This window comes from Manacus candei, unplaced genomic scaffold (genome assembly GCF_025592945.1).
Source record: "Manacus candei isolate 608988 ecotype Guabito, Panama unplaced genomic scaffold, ASM2559294v1 h1tg000028l, whole genome shotgun sequence".
NCBI lineage: Eukaryota > Metazoa > Chordata > Aves > Passeriformes > Pipridae > Manacus > Manacus candei.
In genome coordinates this window covers 24,020,305-24,045,751 of record NW_026138076.1, presented here as the reverse complement: position 1 = coordinate 24,045,751, position 25,447 = coordinate 24,020,305, and the positions used below count along the sequence as shown (strand labels likewise).

The 25,447-nt window shown below is 34.3% G+C and overlaps 1 protein-coding gene across 2 annotated transcripts in view; it reads right to left on the bottom strand.

The window, feature by feature from the left end:
* FSTL5 (follistatin like 5) overlaps window positions 1–25,447 on the bottom strand; it is a 289,424-nt gene that overhangs the window by 49,895 nt on the left and 214,082 nt on the right. For both annotated transcript variants that reach the window (XM_051789812.1, XM_051789811.1), the window contains exons 8-10: window positions 23,290–23,410; window positions 15,455–15,616; window positions 13,201–13,335 (exon numbers count right to left, since the gene is read on the bottom strand). In XM_051789812.1, coding sequence (XP_051645772.1) covers window positions 13,201–13,335; window positions 15,455–15,616; window positions 23,290–23,410 — 418 coding nt within the window. The remainder of the gene's footprint in view (window positions 1–13,200; window positions 13,336–15,454; window positions 15,617–23,289; window positions 23,411–25,447) is intronic.

The window sequence follows — 25,447 nt, the reverse complement described above, 5'->3', positions numbered from 1 at the left end:
TAGGAGAATAAAAAAATTCTTCTTTCCCAACAGAGAACACCCATGCAGCTTTCAAACATACTCAGTCTGTGTTTTATTACCTTTAAAAGAGCTTTATTCTCTGGACTACTGTCTGAATTATTTTCAAATATAATACTTGCCTTTTCTGCAATATCTGACCTGCCAACAGCCAAGATTAATGGAGTGTGCCATCTTGTCACTTACTCAGTAAGTAAACCTTCACATCAGGAGGTAGAATTTCTCTTGAACCACTCCTAAGATCAAAATGAAGTCAATAGGTTTTAACTATTTCTCAGTCATCTGCCGTTATACATGTTCTTCTGATTTAAGGTTGTTACTTTCAGAAGAGATTAGCTTTGAAGGACATCTTGGCTGCATTGGCTGAGCATGTGTCCTCCAGACATCCAGCCACTCTAAAAGAAAGTTCTTGTTGACTAAAGTGCTAACACCAGTATGATTCTTAGATTTATATCCAATGCTGACAGCATAAAATACATTCAGATTACTGTATATTTCAATGGCAGGCATGAAAAGAGTAACAAGTCTCTTCTAAATAACGTTTGGCTGCTTATGTTTAAACTGTTTGATTATTGTCTTAAACTAGACCTCTGACTGTAAGTTACAATCATGAGACAGACTATGTTTGATGTTTTATTGAGAGATAGTATTTTTTAAATGAAGACCTAATCAGTAGATCTCCAGTACTGTAACAACAGAAAGAATGCACTGAAAGGTTTAAGACATATTTAATTGTTTTAGTTCAGGTAAGAAGAAAAAGGTGTTGATTTTCATAAAAAAAAAATTAATGAGAGAACTATATCCTTATTACTTTGGAGCTACAGAAGATAACTTTTTTTCCCTGCAGATTGGAAGCCAGTGAAGACTCGTCCAAGATCCATGACCAAAAGGAGATGATATTGGGACAATATGTTCTTCCTGTCAACTAAACATGGCACCTGCTTTGCAAGTACTATGCAGTCAAGTCTTTCTGTGTAAAAGATGACAACTTCAAAGAGGGCATGCTAAGGTGCTTATGCAAACATAAGCGCTGTTTCACTTTGTAGAAGTGTTAATCGGTCGCTTGTTCTTTGACACACAGGAGAGGGAAAGAAACAGCCCTGGGGTATGGCACAGGTGACTGGCCTCTGTATGGAACTTGTGGCACAGCCTGTGGGACTGGTACTACAGCTGGTACCCCCATCTGTGCATCTAGTCTGTACTTCTTTGGTTTGTCTTTGAGGGTGTCATGGGAGGCAGTGTCCAAAAGGTCTCTGAGGACAAGCTAGACAACAGCCACTCCTCCCCTCATCCACCCTGCCAGTCACCCAACTACAGAAGTCAGTCAGGCTGATCAGGCCAGCGTGCCCAGTGTTTGTGGCTGTATCCTATCCAGGCCCTTGGACCCATGGATGTCCAGTTTGTTTAAATAGTCACAATCAGATCCTATGCACCACAGGTAAGGTTTCCTTGCCAGAGGATGAATTCCTTCCCAAACTTTCCCACTGGTGTCACATTCCTGAGGACAGTTTTGCCAGTAAAGACTGATGTAAAGAAGACTTTTAGTGCATCTTAGCCCCTTCCATATCTGTTGCCACTAGGTCCTGACCCCACTCAGCAGCAGGGCCACATTTGCCCTAGCCTTTTTGCTGCTGGTGTCTCTACAGAAATCTATCATTTGCCCTTTGTATCCCTCAACAAATTCAGCTCCAGGTGGGTTCTGGAACTTCAAAATTTATCCCTGCATGCTCAGACAATGGCTCTAGATGCAGGTCACAGTTCTGTGTTTGTGTTATCTTACACAGATTTTTTTCTGTAATACAGCAAATTAATTTCCCCAGGGCAACCTGGAGGATTTTCTTTAAGATTACTTTTCTCTTCACATTGTGAGGAAATAACCATGTAATATATGTCACTTGAGGTCCCATAAATTCAGTCATAAAGTTCTACTTTTTACCAGTCTTTTTTGTAAGGGTGACACAGGCAAGAAAATGAAAAGTAATTAAAATCATGTAACTGTGTGGAACTGCACAGCATCAAATGAAATTATTTAAGATGCTAAGTACAGAACATATTAATTTGTGTTAATGCAAAATGATACATATGATTTTGAGCTTTGTTTAAAAAAAGAGTAGGATAAAAAAAGAACGGGATAAAAAAGTGCTTTAAAAGCCCCACACATATTAATTTTAAAATTAACAAATCAGTTAGAAGAAAATTGAGACATAATTTAAGAGTGCAATACAAAATCAGAAACAACAGTCATCATCTCACCTAATACAGATAAGGGAACCTCTCTTATTTTTTTTAGTAAGTCCTATAACTTCTGTTCAGGAAAGATGTCAAGTCTTGAGATAAAGAGTTCCATGCTGGAACAAGTATAACATTTGCAGATAGAAAGTATGCTAAGGAACATATTGTCTGCCTTCCTGTTTGTTTGAGCAAAATTAAGATTTTTCAGCCACGTCCTATACTAAATTCACAAATATTTGTAAACTTCAGGATGCAAGAATACATAATTATTGATAGATCTCAGCAAAATTTTCTGGTTTCAAGACAGAATACCATCTTCTCCTGTGCCCTGTTTCCATACAGCTATTACATACAAGATGTACAGGGAGCCTTGCAGAAGACGTTGTATTCAAGAAATTTGTGACCTAGAGCAGGCTATATCTGCTATATTGGGCCTTGTACTAATGGCTTGGGAAGCCTGCATGTTAACATGGGTAGCTGCTGCAGGGGTATATGCTCGAATGCCCATAAAAAAGTCTGTGCTGCACGCTTGGAGGTCAAATATAACACTGCAACATGTCAGAAGATATATGGGTTTTTTTGTTACTCCAGATCAAAGCCACCACAGTATGGGATGGAGAGGGCACCTCTTCATGGACAGGACCTGTGCAGCTTGCCATGGGAAAATCCATACATAACTAATCCCATATTACATAAATGTGAGATGTACAGCATGTGAAGGGATGCAGATTTACTTCCTATCTATACTCCTCTTTTTATTATATCTCATTAAAGCAGCTATTTTAATGCATTTGTTGTTGGGCCTTTTATATTGTCATCAAAAAGAACCCTGCATTGTGCCTCTCTCTCTCCCCCCTCTCCTAGCAGTGCAGAACAAGGGTTTTTTGAATTAGGTTTTCTTTCTTTTCCTATTCTTTTTTTTTTTTTAAGCACAATTACAGCTCCATAAAAATCACTCTTCATGGTCCTTATGTAGCTATTCTGTGGTTCTGTGCTCAACCCTAGCCTTTGATTATGGGTAGCTAACATAACATCTGAAAATCTACTCTTCATCTTTGTTATTCATTGTCTATGTTGGCTAAGTGGTAATAGGTTGCACATTTTTCACTAAACTCTGTCCTTAGTACTTCATGAAAATCTGCAGCAGACTAACAGCAGTATAAATTCTTACCCACTTTGGATGGAAACAACAACTGCAAAAATCCATGTTATTTTTATTAGTAAATGAATGAGAGTACTACAATATCACAAATAAATTCTGTATCCTTCTCTTTCTTATCACATCAGTAATAAATGTCATTACATTTACTTTTCTGCCTCAACAGACAATTTCAAAGATTTCCACTACAGTGTTCTTCCTCCCTACTTTTCTTTCTTTAAAACATTCAAGGCAGTTTGGAAATAAAGTGTGTGTGTGTGTAAGATTGACATTAAGTGAGTTTGAAGATTAAATGCTTCTGCTTCCTTTTGGCATTATTATTAGCTATTCAAATTTTCAGTAATCAGCACACAATACTATACCCAGAGAAAAACAAGATCAGGGTAATAATATTCAGAAAAAAAACCTTATTGAAATACAGTAAGGTTTTTTTTCCAGAAACAGTTCTCTCTCTTTTATCATATGCTTTAGTGGTCCTTATCCAAGAAGGTGCTCAGTGGGCTTTTAAAATCTGCACTGACACTCAAAAATTTTCTGAAAAATTTCTTTGTTTGTTGTAGTAAGAAAACAATGCAGTTTAAAATGGCTTTAAAAATAGGGGAAACCAGCTAAAAGTCACTTTTATGTATTATATATTATTCCAATAAACAGGGGGGAAAATGTGAATAATCATTGATCATGAATATAGAACCACTGCTGCTAATTCCAAGTTTTGTCTTATCAAAAAACAAGCTTTGTATTCAAAGGTCTTTAAATATTTTACCTGAATTTCTATCTGAACTTAACAGCTGATAAATAAGAATAGTTACATATCAGCTGACCATGCTAGGCTTTGCAGCATCAGATGGGAAATCTCTGTCCCTTTCCATGCCTTTAATTCCGTGGTGGCAAGAGGTCACAAATAGACATAGCAGAAAACAGGACAATGAGGAAGATGCAATAAGGCCATGTGACAAATAATGTAGTTCAACATTATTTCTCAGGATTGTCCTGTCATAATCTGCTGTACTTTCAATTGCATAAAAGAAGTAATTTCAAGATGTTTGAAGGGGTTTTGTCTGCTTATTTCACTGATAGCCACCACCATTGTCAACTGTTCTGATTAATCATACACACATTGTAAAGTCAGGGTATCTGTTATCTAACTCATTTCTCATATCTCTAATGTATAAATATGTGCCCTTATGTTACAGGGTAAATTATACCATCATTACAATCTGTTTGCTGAGCCACACAAGTTTTTAATTATTATTTGTATATTAAAAACAATTGTGTTCAAAGTGAAGATGAGGTTGTCAGAATTTTGCTCAGCTTCCACAGTAAAGCAGAATGAAAATTCTTATTCACATGTCTGCTTCAATTTAATTTTTATTTTGTAAGAAATTCAGATTTGTTGTTTTTTACATACAAATGTAAATATGTAAAAAATTATTTGTGAAGATTTTTTTTTTCAAAGTTACCTATTGCTTGCTAGCTTCGAGTATTTTTAAAATAATGATGTCATTACAAATTCTGTCAAAATTCCATTCTGTTCTTGTGTGACATGCATTTTAATTTCATTTCAGATTGGGTAATACAATAACCAAGTATTTGTTTTATGTATATTAAATTATTATTTATCTGTTAAAAGTCAAGAGTTAACACTTTGTTTTTGGTCAAATATGAACACGTTAGCTGATTTTTCTATATTTTCTATAGATCTTTTTAATGAATCATTTGTAAGTCCTTTCCCTTAGCACATTAACTCAATCCACTCTACACGAGCAGGAAGAAAAAATAGTTCATGAGGTAAATTACTTGCAAGTTCGAAATTAAGTCTTTGCCTACGATACTGTCAACAAGTATTAACTTGTTTAGCTGTGTCATAAAATAAAATGCCAGCATAAATTATCTCTATGGAAATTAGGTAAATAGGTACCATTCAGTATCAGATGTGACAGGAAGATTCTATTAAAATTGCATAAAGCCTTTCAGAGAGAATTTGGGCCATAAATCACCATCAAAAGGCTTTTAGTCTCATTCCCATCTCAAGACAGGGGAAATGCCTCATTGCTCATGATGGCCATAAACCTGTCAAGTCAGTAGCATTCAGATCACATAATGTCTTGTTAGGTGATACAACCATGATATTACGTAAAAAAAGGCAGTTAGAGATAGATCTACTTAATGGCATGGAAAAGGTATATTATTTTTTAAATTTAGTCTCAAGACACAGTGCATGAGGCAGAGACTTTTTATCCTGCTTTTTGTGACTACGTGAAAGAGTCTGTAGGATAAATTACTTTGTCATATATGATGATGTCATAGTGGGTGAACTGAGTAACACAAGAGTCCTATGATTGATGATCAAAATTAAAAGCTACTAAACATTAAAATATGATCACATACTGTCAGATTGGTCTTGAAAATGTCTGAATAACATTATTTGATAACTCCCTGTCGTGACAGGTGCACACATACATTTTGATAAAATTCAGAGGAACAACTTAGAAGTCATATTAATCAATGGTAAACTGAACTACATTTTATAAAGTGATTTTTCTAAATAATTAAGAGATATAAATATATTTTTAAAAATAGAAATCAACAACAAACCCACAAAACTCTTTCACTTTAAAGGAAACAGAATGTGGTTTCATGATCTATGACACTAGTTTGATGCGATTGTGATAAACTGAAACAGAAAAGAAACTGAAGCACAACTGAGATATGTGTCAAAATCATTAAGAAAGAAAAAAATAAATGGATTTTTGAAGTTATTTTACTTCAAAATATTTTATTAATAGCTAAAATAAGAATTCTAAGTACTTGAAAATTACTCTTGAAAATATTCCCTGGTCTTTGATGATGAATATTTTTTTATTTTCCTGTTTTCTTTACTATCAGATTTTCTTCTTTAGAAAGAAATACCTATAGTCAGTGTAATCTGATATTCCATATGTGTCTCAGATTACACTGATATATTCTACTCCATTGTTTCTACTAAATTTCCCCCTACTAGTGTAAGTCTTCCTTCCTATCTTTTTTCTAACTTAACAAAATTGTTTACTTAGTATTTATTTATGTATTACATTCCATATAATAACAGTTAATGTTACTTTGACTAAGAATTCCATTGGTCCTAATACTATCTGAGTGGAATCTGATTAAATAAATTAATCCCACAGATGGAAGTTGTAATTTCTTCCTCCTCTATTTGTGATTATTATTGTACTATGTATCAACAAAAAAGGCAGTAACATGTTGCCCACTCCACATTTTTCATTAATATGTTGTCAAGATACACTGTCAAATTATCCTTGCTCTATATTTAAATTCTTCAGCTTCCACACAGCGTTTCAACAAGAGCAAGCTGATGACTTTGGTTTGCCTTATGGTTTGTAGGAGTTGAGTTGATCCAATCTGTGTCTGTGACTATCAGCCTAGTCATTAACATAAATCCACAATGCAGCTGTAAATCTGTGTGTCCCCGACCTAAATGATGCTTAATCCACTGGTATGGAAGGGAAAGCTCTCCGTTAATAAAGATTTGAGAGTTCCTTAAAATGCGTCTGCACGTAGTACAAGCTAGAAAATGAAAAACCATCTTTACCAGTTACTGCAGAGATGCTAGAATAAAGAGCCTGTTTAGAAAAAGAAAGGAATAGGAGCCTTTAAGAAAAGAAATAGCCCTAGTTACAATGAACATCCCGTTCTTCTGCTAACAGAAGGAGTTCCAGTAGTTTGATATTCCTTTACACCATTGCAGCAGCAAAGGCCTTGAAAATCGTCTCAGATAGTAGCTAAAGGTAAAAGAAAAGCATTGTCATATCAGAGATATTCAAGGTCTAAATCGTACAGATATGAACGAATTTTGGTTTTTTAAATGGTCTATTGCCAATATTCTTCTATAAATATTTTTGTCCTGTATTTGAACAGGAGCAGGATAATAATTGAAAACAGAGACTGATTAAATACTTTCTACCTTAAAAAGGAACAAAAAGGAGGGTAAATAGTGTCCAGCCAAGACAAATATTTAAAATAACCATGTCCAAAAGCAGTGCATAAAAATAATTGCTAAAAATTGTTTCAGATGTTTAGTCCAGTGCCACTAGTTTCGAAAAAATTTCAGAATATATAAATATTGATAGTGCCATTAAGTATCACTACATAAACCCCTAGTAGTTCCCCCACTCCCTGAAACTTAACAACGGAAGTAGCTGTAGGCTAGTTATACTGGGGTATATATCCCAGACAAAAGAACAGACAACACTTGCACAGAATTAAATTCAGTAAGAAATCAAAGGACAAGAACATAATTATAAGTCAGCTAACATGTTCTAATGGAGACCAGGTCTTCCCATATAAACCTGATTATATTCTTTGATGCGACTAGGAGTTCATACAACATTCATATAGTTGTAACCCAAAATTTTGCTAAACATCTAATTTGTTAACACAGAATATTCTGATTAAATATTAGAGCGATACAATAGTGGTAAAGTACAGGTTAATTGAGTTAAAAACTGCCAAAATTATTAATTTGAAAACATAGTTTTCATTGTTAAACCACTAGTAAGAGGTGAAGAAGAAAGTTCTGGAATGCATCCAGAGAAACAGATAGTGAATTTTGTCTTAAGCACTTTCAACAATGATGTGTAAACAAACAAAAAATCATTTCCTAAGAAGTCTATGAATTATCTGTAATGATAAATAACAGTTCTAAAAAGATGTTTGAATTAATTCATTAAGTACATCTGTAAAATAAATTAAATTCTGTTATAGCCAAATGCAAATTTAGATCCCTTGGAAAACAATACAGACTACGTTTAACTGAGACAGGTGAGAAAGAATAGGATTTGGAAAGTGAGTTCTGATAGGATGTATGGCATATGGGAGATAAACATATAATCATAAACTACCACTGCTGATACTAGTGGAAAAATGTTACAAAAAATCAGTGGATGTGAAAAAAAAATTACCAAATATATACTTCTCTACACAGAATATTCAAGAAGCAAATAAAACATTTGCTTCTGCAAAGAACAATTCCCATTTTTTTAAGAAAACTGTACCAAAACCAATTAGAATCCTCAAGGCAAAAAGACTGAGTACTATGGTAATTGACTTATTACAAGAAATATATATTTAGTGTGTGTGAGAAAAATTAATCAATATTTATATATTCATAGGCTAAGAATTATTAAGAAGTCAATTTATTGGGAGGGGCGAAGAGAGAGTCAAAGGAGGAAACTGAAGGAAAAGCTGACTTCAGAATGGAAACTAAGCATTATTCTGTATTAGTGAAACAGTGAAACAAAATACCAAGAGAAATGAGGGATTTTTTGACTCTGTATGTCTGACCTAGGTAGATGCATATCTGTGAGGACACACTTCAGGCAAACAAAGCATTAGATCTGTATTCAGGCAGAACAGGATGCAATTTAATGTCTTGTGAAATGGAGAAGATAGAATATTTAGATAAAATGGCTCCATCATGCCTAAATCTATGAATCCATTAAATATCTGTTCTGAAAAATCAAAATACATTGGAATGAAACTAAAACCAGATTTTAAACCACAATTTGTATTTACAAATGTGATTATGTCAAAGACTCCTTCCAACACAGCTGAGCTCTCTCAGGTATTATTAGAGGATCATGACAGTAGGGGATACTCTTCTGTCTTCAATGAGATTTAGTCCAGACCATTAATCCCCAGAATGTTTTTACCAGTCACTGCAGGGATTATTCAACTATCACCCAGACCACCTATCTCATTCTTGATGATTTTAGCTGAAAGCTTGAGGAGAAATGTAATTCTCAGGAAAAAAAATTCCAGTCTCTAGAGATTCAAACCAGCACAGTTCTTACATTCAGAAATATTTTAGATAGTACTGTTATGGTCAACATCAGAGGAATTAAACAAAATCTAATAATAGAGAGCAGCAGACACTTACTGCCAGTTAAGAGATGTTTATAAAGTAATATAAACTGAAAATTTCCATTACAACTTGACAAATCTAGCAAAAAGTGTCCCTGTGTTGGGACACAATTACTAAGTATATAAAATTACAGCTGCAGAGTGAGTTAATTGGTAAAAGACATATTTAAAGTTAAGGTATTTTAAAGAAAATAGTATCATTCCTCTCACCTAAAGCAGTGTTAAAATGAAAGCATATTTTCAGAAGTCTTATTTTTAGTACACATTGAAAAAGACTGATGTGCTAAGGGGAGGCCAAACTACTCTTGAGACTGTCATCCACTATTCAAATTTTTGCCTGTGTGTGACAGAACAATAGTTCCATGTTCAGTGCATGCATTTACAGAGCAGATCTGGACGACAAAGCATTTTCAGAGCGTTTTCCATTCACTTCCATCTCAGATTACCATCTTGATGATGAACCATTATCATCAAAATATATTGACTTTTCTTGGTAACTGGATTTCAAATTTCTGAAACTGGAAACTTTGAAATAAACAAAGCCCTAAAGTCATACTCTTCATTGTATATTTTTATTTTTGCTACTAGCATCAGTATAGGTTTGCCATTCATTCAATTGCTTTTCTGTTGCATTACATACATCTGTAACCAATTCTGTACATTTTGAAAATCTAGTAATCTGATAACATTTTTGGACACACAGGTGAGGGAAAGCTTTGCTTATTATTTATTAATCTATTTATTCACAATAGCACTGGCTATTCAGTCAGAGGTGTCAGAAAATATATTTTCTCTTACAAGCTGTTTGCATTACCTATTCACAAATAAATGAACTTGCTATGCTCTTTCTGCCACATATATTAATTTTTTTCTCAAAGCACTGTACGGAGTTTTCTGTAAATTTAGGACGTATTGAAAGTGAGAATCCACAGAAAAAATAATAAAAATTTAGTTTATTTTTGCAAAGTAGCTCTAAAACCTGAACGTTTTCATATATACATTAACAATGGGTCAGATAAATATAAAAGTGAACATTTACTTTGACTATTAGACTTTTTAGGAAATAAAAGGCATGTATTTGTAATAATGGAATCATGTTCTGTATTCCTTATGTGGTTTATAAAATTACTGTCATGCTCCAGGCAGTGTAATTGTACTTTATATCTTAGAGCTCAACTGTAAAATTCTCACTAACCTCTCAATAGCAAATCAACTCAATGTTCGGAAATGCTTTTAGTTTGCTTTGATTTTTATCTTATGTGACATTACAAAGGAGAAAAGTCTGGATTAACTGACAAGCTAGTGAGAATTTGTGCTAATTTTATTCAAAACAATATCCTAAGATTTCCAAAAGGGAGCTCTCCAGTAAGGAACAAAAAAAAAGTAAAAAAAAAAAAGTATTAGAAAAGTAAATGTGACTGATTAATTCTCTTAAAGGAAGACAAAAGCAAAATTATTTATAAAAATGTCCTCAACGACAGGTATAATTTATATCAGAACATATGGAATCACATTTATATTCACCAGAGGCTTTCTTTAGAATGTAATTTGTGACCTAATCAGCAGGCTTAAATTTAAAGTAGCAGTAGCATTGTGCTTAATAAGCGTGGGTGGGGTAAAAAAAGCCCAGAATCCTATCCAGGTGGTTTTACCTATATCATTTTCTTCCCTAATAATCCCGAATTTTTTGCATGAACCAGTGTTTTGGAGGAAATATGAAAACAAGCAGAGATTAGTTAATAATGAGGTCCTTCCACTCCTAATATCGGTTTTCTAATGCTAGAAACTCCTCCCTGTAAAGGAACTTCTTTTAAAACTGGCAACATTTTTTTAAACTACATCAATCAAAATTTGTTCCTGTGAAGGCAATTTATTTATGTAGTTGTGATAAGGATATTGAGAGTAACTCCTTTTTCTATTAGTACACACCTAGTTCTTCTTGCATATACAGAAACCGGTTTTTGAGCCAAAGTAAGCAAACTGGAGCTTACCACATGAATATCTGTTGGATCTACATTTGAATAATTATGCAGCTGTGGACTATATAAGTACTTGAATGAGCACCAATTTTTAGGAAACCATGTTCAGACACCAAGGAACATAATGGTAAAATGCCTTTCTTCAACATACAACACAGAACTTGTAGAGTAAATTACTTCTATAGGAAGGAAGGAGACTATATATTTTAGATTAATTGTCTTAGAAATAATTGGGTTTGTATTCTGTCTTTTTTCATTTACATCTTTCATGACACCAATGGTTATCCTAACTACTTAGTGCTGGTAGATATTAAAGCATTTGTTGCAAGCAGTGTTGATAGCATGGCATGTGATTTAACAAAGCCTGTAAAGTTAGCTGACTTAAAATTATTACATCACAAGTCTTGAAAAAAGTATTTTGCATAGGTGCGGATGTCCCTACATGATCACAGCACATCAGGTCTTCAGAAGATACAATTAGTTAACTGAAACACTTTGAAACTGGACAGTTGGATATAAATATTTTTGTTATTAAGGTCAAACAAGTTTTAACAAAACATCAGCACGCTAGAGTTTGTCAGGGTTTGTAATTTGGCAACATCCATAACATTTTTCACACAATGCAAAAGGCAAATGGAAGTGGCCAAGCTACTTCACATCACCAGATTACCAGAAACTCAGTATGAACAAAAAAATTATTTATCCTCAGCTGCCTTCTCAGAAGTGTCTGAGCAGTCGTTTTCATGACACTTAAAAAAACCCCATTATAAGACTTTTGAAAAGATATTTATAATTAGTGTTACTGAAAGCAGCTAAGTAAAGATATTACCATTTGGTAATCTTCCTGCATGGAAGATTTCCCCTGAAACATTTAAAACGTAGTAAACCTATATGTCACTGAACTCAATGTCCTGTGACTTGGAAGTGTCAGGCAGACTTGCAGTGCTACTAATTCTGCCTCTAGTTTTCTGTCGAGTACTTGGCACTGCTAAATAAGCTCTTAGATAAACAGGAATACCTTAAGTTAATGCAATCAAATTCACTAGTAAAATAACTATCATTTTGCCAGATATAGTTCTAATGAATATGTAGTGTCCATTAAAGTAATAGATTTAAAAGAAAAGAAAAAAACTCAACCAAACAAAAGAAATGGGTGAAGTGTAAACTCAGAAACAGATTTCTCTGAGCAGAGGGACGTAAGGGAAGAGGAAAGAAGTATCAAGGTAGACAAATAATAGGTTAACAAAGTTTATAGATCCCACTATCATTTGACAGAGGATGAAGAAAGTCACTTTTTGGCAGTGGTAGAGATTTCTTTGGCACATTGAACTCCTGACTTAGTAAGTGAATGTGGTCACTGTTGCTCCACATTTCTGAAGAGCCAGTCATTCAGGCACAAGAGCAGGCTGGAACTGATCTGGACCTGCTGCCACTTCAGCAGGTGAGATCAGGACTTGTAATTACTTTCACATCCTGAGGGCCAATTTTGACTCATGATGTATCTCAAGAACATACAGGAAGAAAGACTGGAAAAGGTCTTCCTCCCACACCCCCATCAACCCCCAGAAACCACACTAATATTTTTCCTTTCCCTTCACATTCCCTTCATATGCAACAAATCTATCACGAGGAAACTATCAAAAATTTAACTGCAATGTGAAAAACATGTTGATTCACAGAATGAATCAGAGATTTCATTCCACTTCTAAATAAACATCAGATTGCGCACTCTGCCTTCAGTGACTCTTGGATACCATTATTTAAGCTTCAGGTTTTTTAAATCAGCTATCTACACAAGCTCATTTTAATTTATTTATTGTTTCATAGTATTCATACCAATTAAATTTAAGTCACGGCTACATGTATTTTTCTACTTCTCATAATACTTACGGGTCTTTCGAGCAGAATCTTCCACAAAAAGAGAAGAAATATCTTCGTCCACTCCTGCTTCATTCTTTGCAATGCAAGTATATGCTCCTGTATCTTCATAGCGCACATTGCTAATGTGAACCTCACTACCATTTGCTGAAAGGAGAGGAAAAAAAATCAACATGCAGACATGGTACATTGCTTTCAGATTATAAATTCAAAAGGGTTTCTCTGCTCATATTAATTAAACCATTTTCATTCCTGAGTTCATAACTTGGAGGCATGCCAAATTAGTCCAAAGGTATGCAACTGCTTAGTGAATTATATGCACTGTTATTCATCTCACAGATATCTGGACTACCTCAGCTGATTTTGCACCTCAGAGCCAAATATTAGTCCAAGGTTTTATACATGTTTAAATTACTATGATTGTTTCTAAAATCAGGTAATTTTTAGGTTTTTATTATGTTGCATTTGGTCACTTGAAAATATCATTGGCTTTACACAAAATAATCCATTTTTCCATGGAACGGAATGGGCTAAAATTTCAAAGTAAAGAATAAATTTGAATAAAATTATTTTTTTTTCATAACCAGAGGCACCTACTTTTGCTTCTGTGTGAATGCAGTGTAACAACAGAAAAACAAGTGCAGTGAAATTTTACACCTACATCAATGTAGGAGCCTATGGAAACCACTTCAGGAAACATACATTAGCTTGTGTAGGAATGTCAACAAACAGTCTAGGTTTCACAGGCAAAGGTCTTTCAAATAATGTCATGTGACTAATGACGTGAACAGTAATTCATTGCATTTTTAGTAAACTTGTTCAGCTGTAGGAACTATAGAAAAAACAGCTTTGTAGGTATTCTAAAGTATGGACTAGAAGGGGCACAGGATTATAATGTAATATCCCTTCTATTTTGAAGTTAATGCATAGGTAGTTTAACCCAGGAAAATATCTAAGAAAATGTAGTGAGATTTTTGAAATCTAATTTCACTTAAGTACATTCAAGAAAATTGAATTAAGTGTATTTTGCTTAGAGAAGAATCCTTTTTATTTATTTATCATAAATATGTGAAACACAGATGAAGGAAAAAAATTCCACTCAAATCTCTACAGGAGAAATTAACAACGTGCTGCTGTTGAAGAGAATTCCATCACTTTCTGTCATAGTGGAAAGTGTTTCTGCAAGGCAATTTTTCACAAATATCCAAGAGAGCTGTCCATGAAAGAACACAGAACTATGACACCTGAAGGGAAGGTAGCTCTTCAGAGAAGCACTTTCCATGCTCGTCCCACTGCTTCTTCCACTGTAGGCTGAGTTCTGTCCTATTCTAATGACACATTCTGGTTTTGTAGATGAATGAGAGAAGGTTTTGAAGGGAACATTAACAGCATCAGATTTTTTTTTTTCTGTGACTGATCAAAAATCACCAGAAGCACTGAAGAAGCATGAAGATTTTATGCTGGACAGGTCCACTGATTTTGCTGAGCCCTGAAGATTCATAGATTCACTGTTGATTAATCTTAACTGTTGATTACTTAAAGGTAAGACTTTAGTTTTGGCTAGGGTTTATTTGTGGTTTAGTTTGCTTGTGGGGTTCTGGTTTCTCAGGTTTTTTTGGGGGAGGGCATCAAGGGACAGGGTTTGTGTGTGCGTGTGCAGTGTCTTTGCGTTCCTCTGGAGGTGTACTGATAGCCCTCAGACAACAGCACATCCATTTCAGGTATTTCTCCTCCTATACTGTTCACCATCAGGTCCCCAAACCTGATTAAGATTCTTTTCAGTCAAAAAAACCTGATGTTTTCAATTGATCTGCAATAAAGGTAAAGGTCCATCTTCTAATCTAAATTAGTGAAAAATAGTCAGATTGATATGGATGTGTTAGAATAAATATTTACAGACAAAAACATTGACTCCCAATTTAATTATTAGTGTTGAATACCCATTGAATGACATTAATATAGTTGCAGCGACAAATTCCGGTTGGGAATGGGTCTTGGGCCACTCACTCCACTTGGATACTTCACATTTTTTAATAAAGAAGAGAATATTAGAATTTACTTGTAATCCTGTCAGTAAGTACAATCATTATTCTAACAAAGAGAAAGTAGAGAAGAGGAGTAACTGAAAGACATATTTTGAAATGTTTTAGCTTTAGCTTAGACTTTGACCCTTGGTTAAATCTCTGCAAGAAGGGCACCTAATATGGAAAGGATACACTGATAAAGCACTAGCAACCTGCAGAAAGCAATAGATATGCCCCTTTACCTTGAAGAGTTAGCTGTTTGGACAACTTTGGAGTGATATCAATTCCATTTTTCAGCCAACCAAGCTGTGGGTTAGGAATACCTTCAGCATGGCACCGAAGGCTAGCTGTCACGCCTGGCTCCCTTGCCTGGCTTTCTGGATAGACTCGGATAACTGGTGGAACTGAAGAAAGAGAACAATTCTAATTTAGTGAAGAACAACATTATCTTCATTTTAAGAAAAATAATTACAAGCAATTCTAAAGACTACTGCAGCTATAAATAACAACACACAGATGTGGTATTAGTCACAAATTCAGGGACATTCAATGTGGAACTCTGTCTCAGAAAATTTATGAAGCAGAAGGAACGTTCACTGAGAAAAACCTGTTTTCACTGCCTGTGGTATGAAAGAAAAAAGCCTCAATTCTAGTTCAATAGTTTGTGATTAAGTAATAAGATTTTTATTTTTCCTTAGATTTCTTTATAAAATATGAATAATATACAACCAGTAAGTCATTATATGATGTAAAGAGACTGCAATTGTCCTGTTTCACAAACCTTAACACTTCATGTCCCCCCTTTCCCCTCTCTGCAAAACACCTATCAGCAATCCATCGTACAAAACCTGTTCAGGTTTACACCTGTTCAGACAGGACCTTCTGTGCCCAGGATACCATTTGCCTTCTTGTGTTGGTTTGAGACAATTTGGAGGGGTGGAGACCTCAGACAGAAATCTCCTCCCTCAGATTCAATACGTATGGTTTCTCCAATAAAGAGAGAGAGATCAAATACGACAAGATATAAGTGGGAAAAAAAAACCCCAAACCAAAAAGCTCTTTACCAAGGAGAATGCTAATAGCAATTCTGATAAAGCTTGGTTAAATCAACTGATGAGGAGAAACTTCCCAAGCCCTGCTCACAGGACCAAACTGAGATGGCAACTGGCCTCCCCCACCTGGAAAAAAACATACGTGGCCACAGGACAGAGACAAGATGGCTGCCCTTCCATGTGTTTCACCTTCCCCATGCCTGGAAAACCTGGCAGGAACGGTTCAAGATGTGTTTGGACAATGCTCTCAGATGCAATTCTTGGGGTGTCCTGCATAGGTTCAGGAGTTGGACTCAATGATCTTGATGTGTTTCTTCAAACTGAGCAGATTCTATGATTCTATAAGACTAGTCTTCTGACTTTCTTTATTAGTAAAGGATAAGATAGGAATTGTTGACATCACTTTTTCAAGGTTTGAAAACTTACTGCAGTATATGCTTGCCAATTAAAAATCTGCTACTTACCACAAATCTGTATTGGCAGATTGAGGAGATATGATATCACAATGGACACATTCCTATCGGTTATCAATGATTAAGCAAGTTTAAAAATTCCGCTATGTAAATTTTATAGATTAATAACTACATATCTTTAATTATAGAATTAAAGAGAACTTGCTTGAGGTTGTTTCAAACAATAAAAAAATTAACTGCAATAAGATTAAAGAAGTATATTTTCTATTCTCCAAAGTTTTGTTTAATACAGCTCTAAAAATGTGGAATACTTAGGTTGTGTCACAAAACACAGCTGGGTAGAGGATGAAGTATCAGCTAATAATGAAAGAAGATAACAAGATCAAAAATTAACTGTGTCTATTTTGGCACAAGATTAAATATTTTAAAATCCTATCCAGCTATTTACAAGAAATGTCCCAGCATGCTGTCCTATTAGAGCATAGAAATTCCTTAAATTTCTACACTGCAAAAAAATACACAAATGTAGTCTATCTCAGATAGGATGCAAAAATCAGTAAGTCTCAGGGATATTTTAAACCCAGTGAGAGAGAAGGGTCTTTTCAAATAATGTACACAGAAAATTGCACATAACCCCAATATGCAAACTGTAAAAATATCATAAAATGACAAGGAAGAAGGTTACAATTTGGAAAACTATGGCTGCTAGTTTCTTAGACTACCAGCTGAGAGAAAAAGTATACAAAAAACAGAGATTTAAGATTTCCATTGAGTTTCTGGAAGGGACTCTGATGGATCTCTACTTTTCATCTGAGAACTGGTATTCCCATTCCTTTTTCCCCTCCACTTCTTCCTTGTTCTATCTCCTCTCTCACAGTATCTGTGTGTTCCCCAATGAGATCTTGCCTTCCCCACTGTGCTCCTCAGACTAAGCCCCACTCAACTTCACACTCAGTAGTCTAAACATATTTGGCCAATATTTGGCACCTCAGCTCCCAGTTTCGCTCTACCTCTTTTCCTAAGGTCCAATTTTTATGTCTGCCCTGTTCCTTGACACCAGGTCCTTTAGGTAGCCTACCTTACATTGTAGATTTCCCACTGCAGCAAAGCCAAATAGCTTATTCCTCCACCTTGTCTCAGAAAAGCAAGGAGCTTTTAGAAACCAGGTTGCCATAATTGAACACTCACAGGGATCTCAACAACAGAAACAACTTTTAGGACCAATAGTAAGGCATTGCATTAATTGCATTCTGACTACCTACGACAGGATATTTCTTGTCTTTTTTTTTCTGTCAGTGAAATATTTTTATTGCATATAAAAGCTTATGGGTATTTAACTATCACATCTTGACAGATTTCTGCTGAGTACTTGTGAAGAGACATTTTTAATGGTCCAATGTGTTAGTTTCATTTGGACAAAAGGAAGATATTTTGGGGTCAACGTTGTTGTTAAGAAAGTTTTAGAAAATATTATAACTGAAATCAAATATTTCCTAAATAAACAAACAAAATCCCACCCTACATGACAAGATGCTATTGTTGCTAAATTAACTACTCGGATGTTGTTAGGAGATGTGAAAGTGAGGACCTGCTCAAATGAAAACATGCCTGAGTTTTCTCTTACTATCTCTTGTTTCTGTAGTAGATCCTTTTCCCTTTAGCAGTGTTTTCCCAGGCACAGATGTTCTTGCATTAAGTTCATTTCTTGCACTACCTTTCCTCCATTAGTTGCCATTTCCCACTGTCCTCAGCAAATCTTTGTCTGATGGGTTACCAATACCTCTAGAAATGTTTTTCAGATCTTGTTTTGCATTATACTTTTTATTTCATATTACCCCGAAGCCTACCTGCTATATAACACTAAGAAAGAACTGTGCAACTGAGGCATACAAACAGGAGAAATATTACTGCAGTTGTGGTCTCAGTCTAAAAAGTTAATTTGGTATGACAAGTTTGATGTAAACTCTTTGGGTTCATTTGAATAACTTTTTTGTGTGTGTGTGTAACTGAGCATAAATATTACCAGTAGTCAAATTTTAAGTACACAATTAATGTGATTGTTCTCAATGACTTATAAAGAAGTATATTCTAATGTCCTACCCTAACTTAGACTATTTTACAAGGGAGATATCATTACATAGGTTAAAAAGGGTGGGGAGACACTGCATGCTTGTACTTAGCAGAGTAATATATAACACATAATTGAGTGAATCCTGTATCCCTTATCTTTCAGTTCAAAAAGCTACGTGAGACTTTTGGTTCCAAATATGCTGCATACGTAACTATTCAATAAATCTTATAATTGCTATAAAACCTCCTGAATATTATTTCAGTCAGGTCTGATGGGGGGATGGCAGAGGGGGAAGGGAAAATATAGTTGGTTCAAGTTGTCTTGAATCTAAGGAGAATGTATGTGTTTAAAAAAGAAACAAGTAATATATTTAGTGCTCTAGGTTCTTCTATTGCTGTTTATAGTAACACTTCTTTTTTATTGAACTGAGATACTTTGGAAAAACAAAGCTGGTAAACAATTCTTCAGATATAATAAATACCAAATTTACATCAGGCTAAGGGACTGGGGTCTCCTTTCTTTATCTTAAGGTACCCAAACTGCTAACCTTTTGTCTTGAAAACAAGGTGGGGAAAATTCTTATCACCTATCTGCAAAGATCTTGACTTGTAAAATTAATGTAAAATCTCAGTGAGTAGGATACCATACACAAACAGAAAAAAAAAATCAGATAGGTGCTACATATATATTAAGTTTATTTGTAAGATACACCATAACCTCATACCATTTTTGGATTCAGTTTGAAGTCAGTCTTCCATTTTGTTTATAATATGGCTAATGACATCTTGCTTCTCTGTCTAGAAACAACCTTCCAAAAGTAAAATTCGTCAATTTGGAAAATCTAGGCTATACTCTGTATATACTTGAAAAATAGAAAAACTTGAATTATGAAAAAGATATTTAAACTCATCTAGGTATCATGTCTATATCTGTCAATGTCATCATTACTATTAACATTTATGGCTATGGACAGCATGGATCTGCAACACAATAAACATTGAGTTGCTGAGAAAACACAAACTTTCTAGGTATTTCAGCTTTTTCAGTAGTAATTTTCAAGGCTTTTTTAATTGGTGTCAGATATAGATATCACATTAATGTAATCCTAAGAATGGTAATAACAAGAAAGAGTATTAATTTTTATAATCCTTCTTAACACCTTAACTAACATATGCAATAACACAGACATAAGGAAAAATGATCCTGTTTTGTTAATAAACATCTGTTTTTTCACTTAACTGATGCATACACTTCTGTTGTATTAAAGAGTTGAATATTTATCTATAAAGTGGCTAATTGAATACATGCATACCATCAAAAGGCATTTTAGAGACAGGTGGCCCCCTACCAAGTACAACACCACACATTACAAGAATATATGTGTTTGTTACAGATTTTTTTCTCTCTAAGCACCATTTATTAGTTTGTCTAGAAGAATTTTTCCAGCATTTACCAGCATTTGCCTATAAAAGTTTGAATGGCTGCTGCGGACAAAACACAGAGACTAATAAAGAAGCATAGGGGAGATGATATAAATTCTTCTGAAATACAAATTAAGTAAAGACAGTTTTTAGCAAACTAATTATGGAGTTGACATAAATATTTTATGGGAGATTGAGTTATAGAGCTCCTCTTTGTCTTCAGTGATACTAAGACCATTATATACAACTATATATACATCTGAGATCAGACTTTCTAATTAATGAGATTCATGTCATGTGATGTCAACAACAGTAAAGGAAAAATATCTGATAGAATTAATTTAAATATAACTGATATATTGAAAGAAAAATAAAAATCAAACTTACAGAGTCAGATTTGTATAGTCAAATAGTCTCAGAGTCACATAATCTCAAAATTGTACACACTGAAAGTTTTAAGTATTTTGTAAATGCTAATAATTAGGATTACATTGTGAAACAGTTACTCTTGCCCCATTATGACTTTGTATTTTGGGGGTTTTTTATAGTTTCTATGAAAAAGTGTTAAATATTGACTTATTATAATATTGCTTACAATATTTACCATATTACTTGTATAAGAGTAGACTTATTTTTTTACCATAAAACAAGTCTTTTACAATGTTCCTTAACTGTATTTTTATAACTCTAAAGAAAGTTTATTCTCTTATTCTTTACTACTGTACCAGATAATCCAAAACTAAAAAAATCTTAAAGGTTTTAATCTTGAAAATAAATCAGATTTATATATATATGTTTGCATACTAGTCAATGTAAAAAAATATATTTTTTTTCTAAAAATATATAGCTGTACATAAATGGAAATCAAGAAAGGACTTGAAATCTAATTACATTGTTTTCATTGAACCTTCACATTACATCTTTGTGATCAATGAAGCCTCATTATCCCATTAACCTTTTGACTGACTCTCCAGTTAATACAAGTATCATTATATTAATTAGTCATTATCACAGCTACAAGTACTGACCATCATGCCTGTGCTTAAGAAGATTATTGCTTAGAAGTACAGATCTAAACTGTGGAAGAGCTGTTCATTTGACCTTTAATCTCAATGGATTTAACTCTGTTTATCCACAACGTGCACATCAAATGATCCTATTGCTCAAAGGGCCTTCTTTTCCCATTCCTTGCTCCCCAAAATATCAACAATCAAAATCATATTAGAAGGTACCATTCCATTGCCAACCTTTGGAACAGCAGTTATCTGAGGTCTACAGTGGTTTCCAGATGAAAAAAACAATATCTTGACAGACACTTCCATCACCAGAAAAAAATCTAGAATTGTCCTCTCTCAAATTATGTTCCTTGATTTTCTAGTCTTGTAGAAAACCTTCAGCTTCAGTGAAGTTTTGCCTCATTGTGTGCTGAACTGAGACAAACATGAGGAATCCTACTATTTTAACTGCTGCAATGCACCTGTGCAGGATTATTTACACATTGAGATAGATAAGGAATGTGTTGACAAGAATATAATTTTGTTAATAATTTGGGGTAACCAAAACCCATAAAACAGAGGAGGAATGTTGGTCAAGGACTTCCTAATATGTTCAACTCACCACTAACTCTGCTATGTCTGCAGAAATTAAAATAGGAACAAACTACACTTCAGTCTTCTCACTAGTTTAGCCAGTATTTTCCTCCTCGCTTTTTAAATGACAGAAAATGATCCCAGCAGAAAAATTTGCAAAGTCTTGGGGGCCAGGAGAGGAAGAATTTAGAAAAAAAATAAAAATATATGGATAGATAAATATTATAAGCCAGCTTCTGGTGAAACATAACAACAGAGACAACACGTTTATAAAACTGCAAACAAGCACTAAAAGTCAAAGTAATTTAAATTGTGAAGGATATTAGCAACAGAAAAGGGGAAATAAAGCTATTAAAAGAAGAATGAATCATATTAAAAGTCAAATTAATCTTGGAAGCTGTATTTCATGTGCATATCAATGAAAGATAAGAATAACAAAATATTTCAGCATTCTTGGATGAGATATCAAGAAAAGTCAATTATAATAAGGCTTTGTGCAACTGAGCAACAACTAACAAAACAAAGAATAGCCAGGAAACTAGGGTTTGTATGCTTAAGGAGAGAAATAGAGCCTGTCCACGCAAAGTAAATTTGGAGAAGATTGAGGTCAAACGTGATTCTGGATAGGATTAAGTAGCACCATGAAATGACAGACACTGGTAGTTTACTGCAGAAAGGGAGACTTAAGAGTCAAAGACAAATATGAACTGAAAAAACATGAAAGCACAGGGTCACAAACAAAAAAAAAATACATTAAACCTCAGTGGTGATAAAGTACAGCAGATCTTTCATCAATGGGCAATAAGAACTGCTTAAAACAAATTAGAAAAAAACTGCATATAGGAAAAACAGCTGGGAGAGGATAGAGCGGCTTTAGAGAAAGTAAAGGCCTGTCTTCAGGGCACCAGTAACAATGTTGCCCAGTTAAGTTTTGTCCAAGTACAGAGTTTAACAAAATGTTCCCTAGTACTTGAACAGATGCATGAAAATGTAAAGATCAAGACTCTAAGTCCAGGTGCCTGAAGTTCATCCAATAAAATCATGGTTAGATTTCAAAATAATAAATGTGAATTTAGAAGCTTACATGAATTACAAAACCTTTAGGGAAGTGCATATTTTTAATTTTATATTAAACAAAACATTCTTAACACAAGAGACTTACACACTTATTTTTTCCAATGTGTTCCAGAATTAATAAATTAATATAAATACCTACTCTATCTGTGTATATCTATATGTATATATAAAACCACATATTATTCTCTATAATATGACGGGTGCAAAGCAAGCCCTCTGGACCATCTTTACACCTTTTAATAACTATTATTGATATGGAAGTAATAAATGAAAAATTTTATATTTTATTGTTTTGGAAGGTTATTTAAAGGTAATAAACGAAGAAAAAATTATATTTCTTTTTTCTATAAGCTGTAACACAATAAAAAGAAGTAAAACAGCAACAGCAGATCTGCTTAACAAAATCCAAAGCCCAAGTCCCTTATGACTTGGTAATTAGAACATTTTTCCTTACCAGTCACTTGGAGAATATGAGTTTGATAGAGCTTATCATAGCCATCAGCATAGCAGGTGTAATTTCCCATATGAGTTGTGGTAACCTTAGTAATGTACAAGGACCCATCATCTCCAAAATCCTACCAGGAAACATTAAAAACAAGGTTATCACAATTAAGCCTGCGTCTCTACAGTAATTATGTTCATCATCTTGGCAATAAAGCCATGATGCAAATATCAAACATCACAAATATTAAATTATAATATCTGACAGTAATCTGAAATTCAAACATTCTACTTGTGAATGGTGTTGTTTAATCTTTCCACATATACTGTGCCTGTAAAAGAAAATACAATTTTCATTTTATCAACTAGTTAAACTCTGCAGAAGCAATATGTTTACTCAGCTATGATAGTTATTTGTAGAAGAAAAGATATTTAGGATTGGATCTGATCAGCAAGAAAAAATTAAATCTGCAAAAATGAACAAGTTAAATGACATCCTATGGAACTCTTGTCATCCTTTGAAATGATACACGAAATGATACACAAAAAAAAAAGAATCCTCATTTTTCTTCAATTCTTCTCATTAGATTCAGTGATACATTACAGAAGTACTACTGTTGTAAACTGATTTCAGGGATCTGAGATTCCTGAAAGCCAGTATTTCTGGTCAAGACCATGGCAAAGGAGGCTTTTAGTGCATAAGCATCTTAAACTTTTGGCACTAGGTCCTGTGAACAGCTCAGTAACAGGTCCATATTCCCCATAGTCTTCCTTTTTGCTGCTGATATAGTCCTGAACCTCTGTAGACCTTTATATCTCTCACCAGATTCAATTCTGGGATGGCTTTGTCTTTCCTAACCTGCACATTCAGATAGTACCTCCATGTTCTCCCTGGGTCACCTGTCCCTCCTTACACCTTTCTTCCTTTTACTTGAGTTCTGTCAAGAGCTCCTTGTTCATTAATACAGGCCTCTGGCTGCTTTTGATTTACTGTTCATTACGACAGCCTGTTCTTGAGAGTAGAGGATGTGATCCTTGAAAACCAACCATCTCTCTTAGACCCCTTCTTTTTTCAATATGATCTTCTATGTGATTCTTCCAAGCACATCCTTGAACAGGCTGAAGTCTGCTGCCCTGAAGTCCATGGTTCTACTCCAGCTTTTTGCCCTTCTGACTCCACTTAGGTTCCTTATCTCTACTATTTCATGGCCAAGGGAAATGAAATATATATATTCCCAACCAGTTCCTCCTTGTTTCTTCACAAACTTTGTAACTTTCTCCATAAATTCCTCAAATCCACAGAAGACTATCAAAAGCCTGTAAAAACAAAAACCTCAGCTACAATACACTCAAGAAATCTGTAAATTGCACATTAAAAGAACTTTGATAGAAAATTATTACTATGTGCTCTGTTATTCTTACATTCTATCCTTTGAATGTTATCAATGAGAAAATACTGGGCTAGAATAACCTCTCGTCCATTATGACTATTCCTGCATTCTTCCATCATCTATGACTTTCCCAGTTTATTGGGATTTTTTTCTTAAGACCTTCCTTTCCAGTTTATGTTCATACCCAGAGAACATAATCTCAATGTTTTTATGCACATATTTCATTTAAGATGACTTTTACTATAACATCTTGGGTCTTCCTGTAGACTGAAATTTCAACATGAAAACTAAAATCTCTATGAACTTCCCTTTAATTTTTCAGTCCTCTTTCTTTAAATGCACTCAAAAATATTATTCAGAAAACATACGTCTCACTGTATTTTTTCATCCAAAGATAAAAAACTGAATTTTGCATTGCACAACTCTGTACTTCAGATGATTATGCTAGTTGTTCATTGAGAGAGGAAAATAAAGCACCTAAAAAGTAACCCACCTGGTAATACTATCAATAACTCACCTTTCTTAAGATAATTCTAGCTTTCTGTATTAGCACTTTGATTGCACAGACAATGTTTCTACTAACTCTTCAATATACCATTCCATGTTACCACTGCAAACATTGAAAAATAACCCTCTTTAAGACTTAATTTTTGACTTTGATAGTATGAGCCAATACAACTGGATTTCCCTTCAAAATAATCCACCTAACTTCAACAGACTTCCTAGCTGGGTATTTTGATCTTTATCTCTTTCTAAAGTGTATGAACAAAAGTTTGATTT